The sequence below is a fragment of the Falco punctatus genome (genome assembly GCF_963210335.1).
Source record: "Falco punctatus genome assembly, chromosome: 10".
In the NCBI taxonomy this organism is placed as follows: Eukaryota; Metazoa; Chordata; class Aves; order Falconiformes; family Falconidae; genus Falco; species Falco punctatus.
This window is the reverse complement of record NC_137590.1, coordinates 5868850-5883506: the sequence shown is the minus strand read 5'-3', so window position 1 is coordinate 5883506 and position 14657 is coordinate 5868850. Positions and strand designations below refer to the sequence as shown.

The window sequence follows — 14657 nt, the reverse complement described above, 5'->3', positions numbered from 1 at the left end:
TCACCTGCCTCGGCGCCGCCCCCGCCGCAGCGTGCGCGCCCGGCGCGGAGCCGCGGAGCCCTGCGGGGCCGGCGGCGGCGGCAGCTCCGCGGGGCCGGGGGGTCCCGCCCGCCGCCCCTCCCGGGGGTGCCGCCCTCGGCCCGCCCGCCCGGAGCCGCGGGGCGGGAGCGGGGAGCGAGGCCGGTGCTCGCCTCGGCGGCACGGCGGGGCCGGAGCAGCGCAGCCCCCCGCGCCGGTGCAGGGGAGAGGGGACGCCCGGGGATGCGCGGCACGGGGGAGCCCACCCCGTTCCTGACGAAGCCCACCGGGACCCCCGGGGGGAGCGGGCTCGGCAAGGCGGGCTGGCGGGCGGGCACGGCCCCGCTGCCGGGCTGCGCTGCGGGGGGCTGGCAGCGGGACCCCCGGGCGGGGCCGGGCGGGGGTGCCCCTGCCCCGGTGGCCTTGACCTGCCGGCAGTGCCCTGCGCAGCCCGGGGAGCATCACCCGGCCCCACCAGCCCCAGCGCTTTGGGAAGGTGCCCTGGGGGGGCCAAGCCCCCGGGGCTGTGTGGTGCTGTCCCACGCCGGGGGTCCGCAGGGGTCCGGGGGACGATGCACCTCAGACGTTGTAGCCCCTCCATGCGGTCCAGCTCCATCTTCCTCCCTGGGACCAGGGGGTGCATAAGGCACGGGGGCAGCCCCCCAGGGAAGAGCCCCCCTGGCTGGCTGAGCTCCCAGTTGCCTCTATAAAGGCTCATTGGGAGGCGGGCGAGGGCAGCGAGCCCCGGGCATGGCACACGCTGGGTTTTAGGTCAGCAAGCTGCCACCGCCACACAGGGCCATCACCACCCATCCCGGGGACCACTGCAAGCACAGCAGCTCCCCCAAAAGTGAGCTGCTGGAGCAGAGAGATGGGAAAGAGAAGATGGGAGACCTTCCAGGGGTGCTGGCCAGGACCGCGTGTCTGCACAGCAATGGCTCATCACTGGGCAGCCAGCACAGAGCAGCTGTGTCAGCCGGGACGGGACTTCACACCACCCTGCGCACCAGATCCCTCGCCTTGCCGATACCAGCCCGAGGGGCTGGAGCCTGTGGGTGCTCACCCTTCTCCAGGCTCGCACACAGGCAGCTGAGAGCTCTTTTTGGTGGTGAGCACCCTTCCCCCTGCCTGCACCCCTGCTCCCATGGCTGCCTGTGCTGCCAGCCCTGTCCCTGTGCCAGGCACCGCTTGCTGCTGCGGGGCCATCAGCGTGTTTCCATGTGTGTGATGTGTCAGACTGTGTGTGCCATGTGCTTGTTTACATGGGAAGGAGGCAGCGGAGGGAGGGGGAAGGGATGACATTGAGGGAGGCCTCAGAAAAGGAAAAAAAAAAGACAAACTGAGGAGAAAAAAAAAATACCCTGAGGGAAATTCCTCTGTTCTGTGATACGAAGCAAAAAGCATTTATTTTTATGGCAATTAGGGATGGCTGAGCATCCCTGGAAGCTGCAACATAAACATGCCCAGCTTTGTCTGCTCTGGGCACTTGAAGCCCAGCTGACAACGGGTGCTGAGCCCCAGCGGGGTGCAGCCCACGGGGTGGGAGGAGGGCTGGCTCCCACGTGGGGTTTTCTCTGCCTGTCGCTGACATACGGTCATCAGGGTGAATTTTCCTTTCTGAAAATACTTCTCAGACACCCGTTTTTCAGGGAAGGAGCCATGCCTCGCGCTGCAAGGGTGCCCACTCCCTCCAGCGCTTTGTCTCTGCACCAGAGCCTCATTGATGCACCACTGCAGGGTAGACTTGAGCCCTTTCCCCCAAAAAAACAGCCCTCCCAGCACCGGGGTGTTTGCTGAGCATCCCCTGGGCCATGCAGAGGAGCTGAAGCATGAGTGGGAAGCGAGGCAGGGAGCTGCAGGGGCTCTGCCTGTAATGGCCCCAGGTGGGAGGGATCACCCTGGGAAGGGGCTGGGGGGACACAGAGGGGAGACACCTCCATGTCTCCTGCTGCAACTCAAAGCCCTGGCTGGAAGGGCTGCAGGAGAGCAAAGTTCACCTTCCCGGCTGCAGAGACCCTGCGCAGGCTTGTGCTGGCATCGCAGCAGCCTTCAGACGGGACTTGGCTGCAGCGTCGATGGTACTTGAGGTGAATTTTCCCTTTGCTGCACAAACTCAGAAGCAAAAGGCCTGACTCTCCCGTTAGCTGACCAGAGCTGGTTGGCCTGACTTCACACTGCCACTGGCAAGCCATGGCAGCAAAAGGAGACTCCCATTCTGATGATCATTCCCAGAAAATTGAGGTGCAAGGGCCCTTACTTGGCACAGCTGGGTTTGCAGCCAGGCTGGAAGGGTGCAACTCACCGCAGCACGGGCCAGCTCCGCGCCTCTGCCGTCTCTCCCGAGCTAACTGGCAGTGATGTGGAGAAGGAAACAGGCAGAAAATCAGGTCAGCTGGAAATGCCTCGCCATCTCTTCCTTTCATGTCTCCCCCCCATCTCCCTCTCTTGGGGAAGGCAGGTCTCCCCCCGCCAAAGCCCAGGGGTGATGATGTCAACAACCACACGGCGAATCCTCCACATGGGGACAGGGGGCAAAACCTCTTGCCATGGTCTCTTCTGCAGTCTGGAAGCAAATCGCAGAGGCAGGGCGAGTCTGAAGCCAGCAGCCATTTCAGTACTGCAGTGAGTCATCCCGAAAGGCGCTCAGCTTGTGGCAGCTCTCTTCCTTTCTTCTTTCTGCCTTTTTTTTTTTTTTAATAGCTGATGTAGCAATAAATTAAAAAATAGGGGGAAATATATATGAATATAGCATGTCTGCAGAGCTCCTTTAATTAAAAGAAAAATCTTCAACTACTTTTCAGCCCCTTGGACATCTGGCGTGAAAGACGGGAGCCGCTGGGTGCCTGCCATGTGGAGGGTGGGATGGCGCGGGGAGAGCACTAAGGCACCTGACAGCACAGGGGTCCGCAGGGCTGGCTGCCCATGGGGGCTGGTTAATGCCGGGGACATGAACCCAAAGGATTTCACAAGCAGCCCTTTCCAGAGGGAAAGAGCTAAATTAGGGCAGGCGCAAAAGCCTGCTCTCGTGTTTCTCGGGGGGGGGGGCAAAGACTTAATGCGCGGGCTTTCCTTAGCACTCTTCCTGGTGGTTTCTGTGCTCGCTGGTGTGTTTGTTCCCCCCAGCCTCCCAATCAGACCCCCTGGAGGGGGTTGCTGTGGCTGGAGGGGTTTGGGCTTCTCCTTCCATGCCATCGGCTGTCCCTGTGCCGGTGCCATTGGCTGTCCCCATTCCCATGCCATCAGCTTGTCCCCATGCCCATGCCGTTGGCTGTCCCCACGCAGCCTTGCCTCCCCTTGGAGCCAGCTCACGGGGTGGCGGGGTGGGGAAAGCCAAGCCATGATGGCAGCATCCTCCAAGCAGGAGGAGGGGAGCAGGGACCACCAACCGTGGGATTCCCATCCCTGGCTTCCTCCCAGAGCCTCAGGATGTCTGTAGGGCCATATCAGCCTGCTCCATACTGGAAATTATTTAATCAACCTCCTTCGGACTCTGGAGCCCTTGGATGCACCCATGGCATCCAGCCTGCTGCAGTAAGGTGACTGCATTGCCGTCCACCTGCGGCAGCAACGGGACAGGCTCTTGGTGTATTATTGCCTGGCCCATGGCTCTGACAGCCTGAAACTTTTCTGGCTTGAAGTTTTACTGAGCCCACTGGGTGCCTAAGCCAGGAAAGATTAATGAACATTTGCTGAACTTGCTGGAAACCTTGGCTTGTGGTTGGACTCTGAAGCTGTATCCAGAAACATGAGAAAATTTGGAGAGTTGTAACACGGTGGTGGCTATTTTTTATGTAGATGGGGCACCTCTGGAGAGGGAGCAGGGAGGTACTGCAACGTAAGGTCAGGCATTTCAGGGCAATGATTTACGATCTGGAGGGCTTCCACATGCCCAGAGGACATACATTGCTTCCAGCTTGCAGTAACTTGCAGTCTCCCGTGTGCTGCATCCCTTCCCCCCACTCTGTCTCTGCCCCAGGTTGTTTCACTGTCCTCCAACACACAGGACAAATCCCCAAAATCGAATTCAACAAAGCTAAGGGCCATTCCCAAGCTCATCATTAACCTGCTGGAGCATTGTGGGCCAGGCAGCCCTCTCTAGACCATCCCCAGCAGGGCTAGGAGCCACTGTGGGCAGGGATGCTGTCAGAAGGGCAGGCAACGTGGTGTTAGAGGAGAGGTTAATAGCAAGGACTTGTTCTGTTCCCTGCCACCTGGCTTTGGTGCCAGTCAGCCCAGGCACATTTCATTTACTAGTATGGACAAAGCCACAGCAACTAACCATCACACCCAAGCTTGCACAGGCAGCGCAGGATCGCTGCTTGCTTTCTCCACCAGGAGAGAGACAGGTGAAGATGGAAACACAAATATAATTGTAATTAAATTTTACAATATTGCAGGTCAAATCATGTGAGTAACAAAGAGTGCAGCCAATCCTTTGACTCTCCACGGGCTTGTGCAGTGCAGACACTTGCCCTGCCCTTTGCTTTTGATAGTTGTGCACAGCCATGGCCATGGCCACGGCCACGGCCATGCAGGGAGCATGTGGTGGCCCTTGACCCCTGCCGGGCATGGCCAGGCAGGATGGAGCAGGGAGGTCCGTCACCTGCCCTTGAGCTGCTCTGGACATGGCGCTGCCTTATAAATTAGTATTTAGTGATGCTACAAGGAGGCCAGGTGGAAATCAGTCTCTCCACGCAATAAGGGGGCCAGGATAAAGGGAGATATGTTTCCCTGAGGCAGCTGACCCTCCACCCTACTTTCATCTCATAGCAAACAACAGGCGAGGGCCTGGCATCGGTGGAGCAGGAGCAGCAAACCTGCCCTGGGGCTCTGCCTCTCCATCAGAGCTGGGGACAGACAGTGGCCACTGTTTAGGGACCTTCAGTCCCTGCCTGCTGAGACAACACAGCTAGAAATGTCAAGACAAAACAATAATTTGCTGATGTGTTGTCACTACTGTCATTCTGCAGGTGGAAGTGCCCCACTGATTTGAGGCTCTTGGTGAGCACCTGGCTCCCATTGCAGCTCTGCCTCCAGCTGCCTCTGTGCTGGCAGGGGTGTGAGTGCAGAAGCAGTTACAGCTGGAGATTAATGGGGCATGTGCTGAGAGGAAGAGGCTTGGCCGTCTCTGCAAGGATGCTGGCTTTTGGGCTCCCTGCAGGAGGTTTAGGCAGTGCTGGGGGTGATGAGAGGGGCTCTGGTGCAGAGGGTCTTCAGATCTCAAGGCTCTGAAGGATGTCAGGGGACTCGCTGGCTTCCTCCATCCCACCTCTGTCTCTCCCTCCTGCAGGCATCACCCCTGCGTGGGCAGGACACTTCAGTCCAAGAAGGAGGACTTTTAGGGCTGCTGGAGCTGCAGCACGGGTGACCCACCCTGTGGGATGGTGGAGCACTGGGGAGCGGAGAGGCATGCCACCCCAGAGCTGCGGGGTGGCTCTGGGGGCCCAGACTGGCAGGGGACCTGCTCGCCCCCCCCCCCCCCCAAGGTGCCCTCAGCAGCAGATCAGCCCCGCTGCAGTTCAGGGCTGGTGACTCACTGCTGGCCCCAGGAAGGCTGCAGAGCCGCAGCAGGGGGAGCAAGGGTGTCTAACGGCTCCTTGGCCTCCTGATAGATAGCTATTCCTCTGCTGCTGCATGGAGAATCACTGCTGTCTTCATGTCAGAGCCCAGATTTTGCAATGCCAGCTATGGATTTTTCCCTGCCATACAGCTGGCCTGGCTGCTTGTCACCATATTTTTGTAGTTTTGAGGATTTTTTATTAGGAGTCTTTAAGCAAGTGACAGAGGAGCTGCCAGGGATGCAGGGGTAGACCCAAGGACAAGAGCTTGCTGGCTGAGCCTGGCTGGTTGGGGGAGGCACAGGCACTCGCTGCTGCAAAATACACACAGGATCCCACGCTTCACCACCTCCTTCCACCAACACTGCCATATCGGGGGCACCCCTCGCTCTTTCATTGATTTACAGAGCTCAGGGCTGCCTTTTTAGGTAGATTCAGATGCCAAGAGAGGACGCATCTACATTCTTTCCGAAGTCTTGGAGTAGTGGAAGAAGCATTTGCATCCCAAGAAAATACCTGCTGGTGGACAGCCCATGCTGGGATGCAGCGTGGCATCCAGGCAGAAGCCCCGTTTGTCTGGGCCCTGAAAGGAGCCTCTCAGTGACATTTCAGAAAAGCATTTTTCTATTTTTAATGGCCATCGTGCACAGAGCCAGGGAGTCAGTACGTGAGTCCCAAGCACTGACCCAGCCCCGTGCTGGAGACTGGGGCTAATGTGAAAAGCAGTCGTGCATCTCCGAGGATGCTCAGAGCAGCAGCAGGCTGCCCTGGGCTCATTAACGTGATCGAGACACAGGAGCTCCTGAAGCAGAAACCTATTTGGGCAACAGCCCACTGCCTGCTTTTGGTCTCCTCTTGGTCAGGCTCCAATTGTGTTGGGACCAGGGTGTTTCTCTGATTTGCACCATATCTCTGATTTGCACCTTGAAGGTCCAAACCTCTCCATTTGCCTGCCTGTGCAAGAACACGACGCAGCAATCTGCGGTGCTGTGCTACTTTTGCCCATCTCTCCCTGATTAATGTGAAACCCAGCTTCATGAATCATGCATGAAGCTTTATTTAGTTTAATGATTTCTGACATCCAGTGCCTGGGAATAGCATTTTGGGACAGACCGTTTGCGACCAGCGAACTCCAGAAATAATGAGCTGACGCTTATCCCATCTGAACCGGGAACATATAGGATGGGGAGGGAGAGGGGTGAAGCAGCCATGCCTCCTTTGGAGGGAATCACAGGTTGCTCTCTAATTAACCAAATGTGTAAAAGCTAAATATTGACACCGCTTTGCGGTTGCCTGTGTCTTGCAATCACATTGCATGTTATTAACCTACATAGTTGTCGGGGAAAGGAGCATCTGTGTGCGCCTTGGCACAGGCAGGGCTGAAGAGGCAGGAATTCCCCCGTGCGAGTGCGATGCTGCTGGCACTGCTGACAGGGAGCCGGTGCCGGCACCTGAAGGAGCTGGGAAATGGCTTCCCCTCCACAGCTGGAGCTGGGGAGTGGCAGGAGATCGGCTGGGCTGCTCTATAGCATAAATAGCCCACCCTTCTCTTCCACAGTGCTTTGCTATGGGGAGGCACTGGTTTCAGCTGGGAGAGTCTCACTGCAGGTGAGTGGCCCCATTTGGGAGGGGATGTGCGGGTACCCTGGTGCCTGTGCTGGTGGATTTGTGGGGTGATGGTGAGTTTATGATGTTGACCTTGTCCAGGGCACTTGTGTGGGCTGTGAGTTGGGATCTGTGCTGCAGTTTGGTGTGTGAGCAGGGGCTGTTGCAGGGCAGGTGCCTATGGGAGATGCTGTGCTTGCTGCTCTGCAAACTGCTTTGTGTGAGCCTGCAAGCGCTTTGCTAGCCTTTGTTAGAGCTGTTATTTGTGTGACACCCCAGCTGCTTGCCTGAATGCAGGCATCAGCTTGTTGGAGGGACTGTGAGTCTGGCCCTGGAGCTGAGAGCTGGGGCTGCAGAGAGGGCATGGGAGAGGCAGCCCCGCCTGCACTGCCGCCCATCCTCCTGCTGGGCTCTCACACGTGCCTTCATGCAGCGTGGCTTACTGCAGAGGGAAGAGGTTTCTGTCTTTTCTGCTCCCTTTCTGTGTGGGGACAAGGGACTGCTGACATGCAGGGATCCCCTGCAGCTACAGGGTGCTGCCAGTGCCTCGGGTTTTTGCTTACCTTTCCTTTTGGTTCCCTGGCTCAGGGAAGTCCTGCTAGCAACTGACAGGCTTCCTGGGTGTGGAAACTTGCGTGGCTGCAGCAGAGAGCAGCCTGGTGAGGATTCCTGGTGGGATGAAGCATGGGATGGAGCCAAGCAGCTCAGCAGAGCTCTGCTGCCTCTTGGCCGTTGCGGGGCATGCAGACCTGCTTCTGTGCCAGATCGAAGGCTTCGTCACAAGCAGCTTGTGAGGCTTGGCAGCGCTTTAGGCAGGCGAGAAATCACAGCAGGCTGCTCTGGCATCCCTCAACTGTGGTCCCATCCCCTGCCAGACCCTGCTGCTCCAGGGCTCCCCACCACGCAGGGGGCTGGGTGTAGTGCACGGCTGGGGTGGTGTGCTGGAGCCAGGCAGCAAGGACAGCTTCCACCCTGGCTGGCTCCAAGGCTTCCTGGTGGCAGATGCAGCCTCCCTCCACCTGCGATCCAGGACGTGGCTCCCCCCACCCTCCTCAGCACAGCAGCAGCCGGTGCCCTGTGTTCCCCCTTGCTGTGTTTGGGGAGGGTGGGAGGGCACTGGGAAGGATTACTGCTGCATCTGGGCAGGCAAGCCAAGGCATGGTCATGAGTAAGACTCCCAAGTGGGGAAAGCGGCATCCCTGTGTCTTCAGAAAGAAAATGCTGCAGGGCGTCAGCTGGTGTGAGACAGGTCTGGCCCTGACCACCTTCTCCCTGTGGCTGGAGGGTGACTTGGTCCAGGTGAGGAACTGAGTTTATAGAAATCATGCTACAGAAGAAAGCACAGAGTGAATTCATACATCTGCTGACATTCAGCAGTGTGAGGATGGTTTATTTTTCTGCAGAGGTGTATATATATTTCTCTTATGGTGTGGACCATAACAGTATTGACTCCTTTTCCTACCTGAAATACTGCTGCTTCTCTGCAGAGGGGATGAGGGCTGTGCACAGCACCCGGCCATGGGCAGAGCTGCTGCCAAGCGGATCTGCTCAGCCTGGGGTATTTTCTCCTCTGGATTTGATGCAATTGCTGCATCCTGCTGGGACTACACTTTCCCCCTCCTGGGCCAGGCTAGCTAAATAATCCTCCATTTTCAAAGGTTTTTCAAAGCCATAGTAATGCTTATTAGTCTGGTTTGAATCATCTCTTGAAAAGGTCTCGCATCACTCTTGAGCACTGAACTGTTCTGTATTCAAACTCTGACCACCCAGGCTCCTGAGCCAGAGCATAAAATATGCAGGGAGAAGGCTCCAAGAAAATATTAAAAAGATGTTCAGGTGTGCTGGGGGTGAGACCTTACTTCTCCATCCTTTGCCCTGTCTCCATCTTGGAGGGGACCAAAGTACATTTCTGTGTGGAGCAAGGCTGTGTCAGTGATGCAGATGGTGCCCCAGGGAGCCACTCTGGATCCCACCCTGGGATGTCAGGGAGTGTTGGATATTTCCTTTGGGATTGGTCCAAGAGTGACTGGCCCCAAAACCCCTGTTTTAAGGGAAGATGGAATAAGCCAGACCTGCTGCATGCAAAAGGAGCCCAACAGCTCCCTGCCCTGCAGTGGTGCTGCTGCTGTGGGATGCCACAATGGATGTTTCTAACTCAAAGCCAGGTTCTTCAGTGCAGCCTTTGTCCATGCTTCTGGCACCAGACCTGTTGAAGGGGAAGGTGACCAGAAGAAGGTCCCACAGCAGTGAGTCCTGAGCTCTGGTAAGCCCCCAGGCAGAGAAAACTATCTCCTCCCTCCCCAGGCTGCTCTAGCCCTGTGGAAGCAGATAATGTGGGAAGAAGCAGCATGGAAATATCTCCTTTCTGGCCCAGGACACGCTGCTTTTCCCGCTGTCTTGCTGGCACGTACCTAGGACGAAGAGGGGAATTCCCTTTTTCCCCAGAGACCTGGATCCAAAGGATTTTCAGTCAAAGCACGCTGCCAGGAGCTTACCACAGTCGGTGATCCTGCCCTGTGCATGTTTCGGTGCATTGCCCAGCTCCTCCCAGGCAGGTGCTGACTGCATGGGGGGTACAAGTGAGTGTAATCCACGATGATGTGAGCTCCCCAGTATAGCTGCAGTGGTGAGCTGGGTGCTGCTGGAAATGCTGCGCACGGGAGTAGGGACCTGGGCCTGGAGAGAGGAGGGCAGAGGACTTGCTGACGTAGCTGCAGGTGGGTGTACGCGGTTGGTGCATCGCCTCCAGGATTTCTAACTTGCAGTGCTCCCAAACAGAAGGCAGCAGGACTGAAGCAGACCAGATGTCCCCAGAGCATCCTCTGGCCCCAAAGCCATCTCCTCCTGCCTGCCTGGGCCAGCAGCTGGGTGACAGCAGTGACATGGGCAAAGCTGTCTCTGTCTTGGGGCAGGAGGGGCCTCTCCAGGCCATCGCATGGAGATGTGGGGGCAGCAGTTCTTGGGAGGATGAACCCCTCGTGGGCTGCTGCCTTACCCTCATCTCTGCAGAGGAGCTGCTGTGCGGGGCTACCAGCTGAGGCACCCCATGCCTAAAGCTCTGTGCTTAATTAAACCAATTAGCAATTTAATCTTGTTAACAAACCAAGATAATTGCAGTATTATCAAATTAGCCAGCTGTATGGAAACGCCTGCTTAACAGCTGATAATAGCTGGTCCTGATGGAGGAGGGAGGGCTGTGATCTGTGACTAATGACTGATGGAAGGTGTAATCGGGCTCCTCTGCCCTTGGCTCCAGTACCAGCCTGGGCTGCCTTGGTGGGGGGATGGCTGGGGGAGTGCTGGGGCTCTGCCCCTGTCACCCCATGGCTTGTGTGGCACAGTGCTTCCTGCTCAGGGGTGGGTTGCTCTGAGGGTGGTGGGGATATTTTTCCCCCAGCAGGACACTGCACTGGTCAGAAGCAATGTCTGATTTTATACTGAATTTGGCTGATGAGCTCCCAGCCCTTGACTGGCCTATCCCTGGTGTCTCCAGCCTCCCCTGGTGCTGCAGGAGCTCTCCAGTTATCTGTACCGGAGCTAAACAGAGCGGTGGCCTTTCACCGTGGGACTTCTCCCTTCTCAGTCACTGAATAATTTCTGAGTCTTTGCCTCCCTCCCTCCAGTTCCTCCATGGGGGTGGCTGGAAGGACTCGCTCCAGCATATGCTTTCCCCAGCCTTGGCCAGGGAGCTTCCAGTGTCTGCCTTGGGCCATGTGGGATGTCGATCCCACAGCCAGAGGTTTCATCCTGTTGTATTTGTGGGCGGTTTAAATATCCGGCCAGTTAATTGTAGAATGGTCAGGGTTGGAAGGGACCTCTGGAGATGATCTAGTCCAACCCGCTGCTAAAGCAGGTTCTCCCAGAGCTTCTTGGTGCTGCTCTCCAGATTGCCTGGCTTGTGCCTGGCAAAGGGGACCATTAGCTCAGCCCTTACGCAGCAGCAGCTCCTGCACCAGGTGCCTTCGGGCAGTGCCTGGTGGGTGCCCCTGCCAGGCAGGGTGGGCTGAGGGGCTGCCAGCTGGGCTGTTTGGGGGGTCTGCAGGTCAGTGAGGCGGAGGCAAACTGCCTCCTCCCAGCTATCCATCCCAACACTCCTTTCCCCCATTGTTCAGCACTTGCTCATTTTCCTCTCTGCTCTCTAGTGTATGCAGACAGACCAGGCTCCTCTCCCAGTTTGGCTGGCTCTGCTTGTCGAGAATGTGACTATGGGATGTGCAAGCCTGGCATCAGCCATGGGGGTGTGGAGGGCCTGGCAGGCAGCTTGTTGGGATTAGCACAGGCTGGGTGATGCTCTGTCCCTGCAGCACATGGTGGCAGTGCCTGGCTCTGCTATTGCACTGGGCAGATGCCAGGCAGGTCCCTCAGGCTGCTCACACTCTCTCCTGCTGATGTTTTGCAGCATCTCCTGAATTTCTGGTTCCAGCATTCAGCCATACCAAAGCCACAAGAACCTTGCAGAGCTGTGTTTTTGTGCCCTGCCTTGAGGCTTTCCCAGGGAATTTTCTTCAGCTGAATTTTCCCCAGCAGCTGAAATTCAGTGAGGGGCTCAGCACCACTTGGGGTTTGGCTCTATGTAGCCCTCCTCTGCCCTCCAGATGTGCCTCAAGAGGGGTACCCACAGGGAAGCTGTGCCTCCTGCATCCCACCAGGCAGACAGGGTCAGTCCCCTTCCACAGCCCTGTCCAGCTTGGGGTGCGCCTGGAGGGATGTGCTCCTCTCCAGGACCCGCTGCAGCCTGCCAGGAGTGTCCCCTAAAGCGTCCAGTCATGTTTTGCTCCAACCGCTTCCCTTTCCTTCTCTTTCTAGGGTTTGTATGCCTCTGGATGGATTTGCTTCCCTCAAGCCAGTCCCCAGCCACACTCCAGGTGCACAGCCAGATCGGTTTTGTTTTCTTCTCCAGGCAGAAATTCTGAGGTGAGAGCAGTGGAGGCCTGGGGAGAGGCAAGAGGAGGTGGGGAAAGGAGTTGCACATCACAAGCTTCCCTGGGATAAGCTCTTTTATTTGTTAAAACAGCCGTGGGGAAGCAGAGAAGGCAAGCAGGCAGCATGTAGCGCTGCGGCAGCCGTCGGCAGGGTGATCTCTGAGCGTGGGCTGGTGGCTGTCCCCGTTGTCCTGGGAGCTGGCACTGGGCAGGACAAGCCTTCGCAGAGGTGGGGGTGGCTGGTGCCAGAGGTGGCATGGGGGTGCTGAGGCGGCCTTCAGCCTGCCCTGGGAGTGGGAGCTTACGCTGGGGAAAGGAAGAGAAAACAGCAGGTTGGGGCTGGTGCTCCAGTAACCCCAGCCCGTGTGTGTGGCCATCAGCCACCCCACCAGCCTGACAGCAGGGAGCTCTGGCAGCTGGACCCAGAGCCACTGTCACTCTGCTGCCTGGGGAGGGGGTGTCCTGAGACCCTACCATAGCTGATGGGGATGGAAGGTGGGCGCGATATGCATCTCCTCCCGCAGAAGCCCTTGCAGCACTTCTTGTAGCGCGGACACTGCCTGTCTAAGTAGCACTTATTTGGTGGGTTGTGCATCGCACAGGTGATGTGGACAGGCGGACAGGACCAGGTGCTGCCTGCAAGAGGAGGGAGTTGTTAGCTCCAGGCCACCAGCAGCTGAGGGACCCTGGGGAGGAGGTCCCCAGAAAATGCCCCACTCCCCTCCCACAGGATCCCTGCAAACATGGCTCCTTCCCAGCCCTGTGCCCTTCTTCCTTGTACCTAATCTTAGGGTATCTCATACCTGTTGGCAGGTCTGTCCAGAGGATGAGCATCCCCACCAGGAGAAGGGCGGCCACTGACTTCATACTGCCGTGTCTCTGAGAGGTGTGAGTATGAAGAGCTGGGGGATGCTGACATTTAAACCCTTGAGGAGGGTGGGGGTGGGGATGGGGCTGGGCATGTGCCAATGCTTGTATCTCTTTGCTTCTGCTGTTGCATTGTGTTTTCTGGAAGATTTTTGCGCAAGATACCAATGGGATTGCTGAAAAAGTAGCTATTCCATTGCACAACTGTTGCCTGCAGCCAGACCTGGGGCTGAGGGACAAACTGAGGGGAGGTGGTCCAGGACATCATCCCCCAAGCAGGCTGAAGGTGGTGGAGCTGCTTCCTCCTGGGCAGGTATGCTTCTCCAGGAGAAACCATTGTGGCGACCGCACTGTGTTCCCTTCTGGGTGTCTGTTATGTGAGTTTCCCTCTGTACCTTGCTTCCACATCGACCGGCAAACCAAACCCTACAGCATGATCCAGGTGAGCGTGGGGCTGCCTGTGCCTTCCCAGGGATGATCCCTGAGGTTTTTTTCCTGCCTCCTGTCCCACTAGTGGTGTAAGCTAGTGTGGGGAAAGCGGCTTTGGCTTAGCTAAGGGTGAGTCTTTCCTAAGCTCTGTGGGGGTCACCTGAATCTCTGCATCTTGTCTGGGTGGCCAATGCCAGTGCTAGAAGAAAGTGGCTGGCCTCACCAGGGTAGGGTAATTGGCTGATGACAAGGCTGCATGTAGCTAAAAGTCCCCATGCAGCACAAGGACAGCACGACTGAGCCCTAGCTCTTGGTGGCTGTAGGGATTAGGGGCTGTAGCCCTTGCTTGGATGGCAAAAATCTCACTGCCCTTCAGAGCTCCATCTGCTCCTCCCTACCAAGGGCATTGTACCTCTGTCCTGGGCAAAGCTGTTTCCATCAGGTGCTTTTGGGCAATGGGAAATTACCCCATTTCCTACCGATGGGTCAATGTCCCCCTTGCCTTGTGTAACAGCTTCCTGGAACCTTTACTTGGGATTTCTAAGGCTGGCAGGAATCCAGGCTGTGCTGTAAAGAGGCGTTGGGAATGTCCTGGGAGGGGTGGGCACCCTGCAGCCAAACATCCCATGCTCTTGCAAAGGGCAGGCTGGGGCAGCCCCTTATTTTGCAGTTGGGTAGGGCAAGGAGTAGCAAAAGCCCAGATGTAACCCCTTTGTGGTCCATGCAGCTCCTGAGCCCCCACCATTGCTCTGCCCCAGCCCCTGGAGCCCCTGCTTTCCATCCAGGGCACGGTGAGCATCTCCCTGTGCTCTTTCTGCTCAGACTTCCCTTCTCATGTCTTAATGTGCCACTTTAACTTGACCTTAATTTACTGGATAACTGGTAATTATTGTCCAGTTTCCCTAATGATTCTGTGGCTGCATTCTCTGTAAAGCAATTTAATAAATAACCAGGAGAGTATTTAGCCAACCCAAATAGACTTTCTGGGCCATGCACCAACAATTTAGCGCTTTTAATAAGAAATACAAGCTTTAGATTAATTTTTAAGCAAACCTTTGGCATTCAGCTGCTGTGAGGCTGGACAGTACAGTGCTATGCTCCCAGCTGGTGCCAGGATCTGGCTGAGGTGGTACTTGGGGCCGCATCTCCAGGAGAGGAGAAAACACCAAGGAGTAAGGCTTGGATTCAGCTGCAGAGAAGCTGGGGGGAAAGTCCATCTGAAGGACTTTTGACAGTGCTTTATCCATAGGAGAAAAGT

The 14657-nt window shown here is 56.9% G+C and overlaps 2 protein-coding genes across 4 annotated transcripts in view; both read right to left on the bottom strand.

Annotated features, from left to right (window-relative positions):
* KCNS1 (potassium voltage-gated channel modifier subfamily S member 1) overlaps positions 1-12062 on the bottom strand; it is a 31831-nt gene extending 19769 nt beyond the window's left edge. Inside the window, exon 1 of one of the 3 annotated variants that reach the window (XM_080406007.1) lies at positions 5-12062. In XM_080406007.1, the coding sequence (XP_080262133.1) occupies positions 5-736 (732 nt within the window). In that variant the 5' untranslated portion in view covers positions 737-12062. The remainder of the gene's footprint in view (positions 1-4) is intronic. The other 2 variants (XM_080406011.1, XM_080406009.1) reach the window with 2 other exon arrangements.
* A 98-nt stretch (positions 12063-12160) lies between these two features.
* Positions 12161-13057, bottom strand: LOC308071118 (caltrin-like protein 2). The gene is made up of 3 exons (XM_080406057.1): positions 12907-13057; positions 12578-12739; positions 12161-12409 (listed from the first exon to the last, which is right to left on the bottom strand). Exons 1-3 carry the CDS (start codon positions 12968-12970, stop codon positions 12405-12407), a joined length of 231 nt encoding a protein of 76 aa, XP_080262183.1. The 5' UTR covers positions 12971-13057; the 3' UTR covers positions 12161-12404.
* Between the last annotated feature and the right edge of the window lie 1600 nt (positions 13058-14657).

Coding starts and splice junctions, on each gene's coding strand:
- LOC308071118 (XM_080406057.1), bottom strand. CDS start 12,970: ATGAAGTCAGTGGCCGCCCTTCTCCTGGTGGGGATGCTCATCCTCTGG. Junction 12,740..12,906: donor CTGGACAGACCTGCCAACAG/GTATGAGATACC, acceptor CTCCTCTTGCAG/GCAGCACCTGGTCCTGTCCG.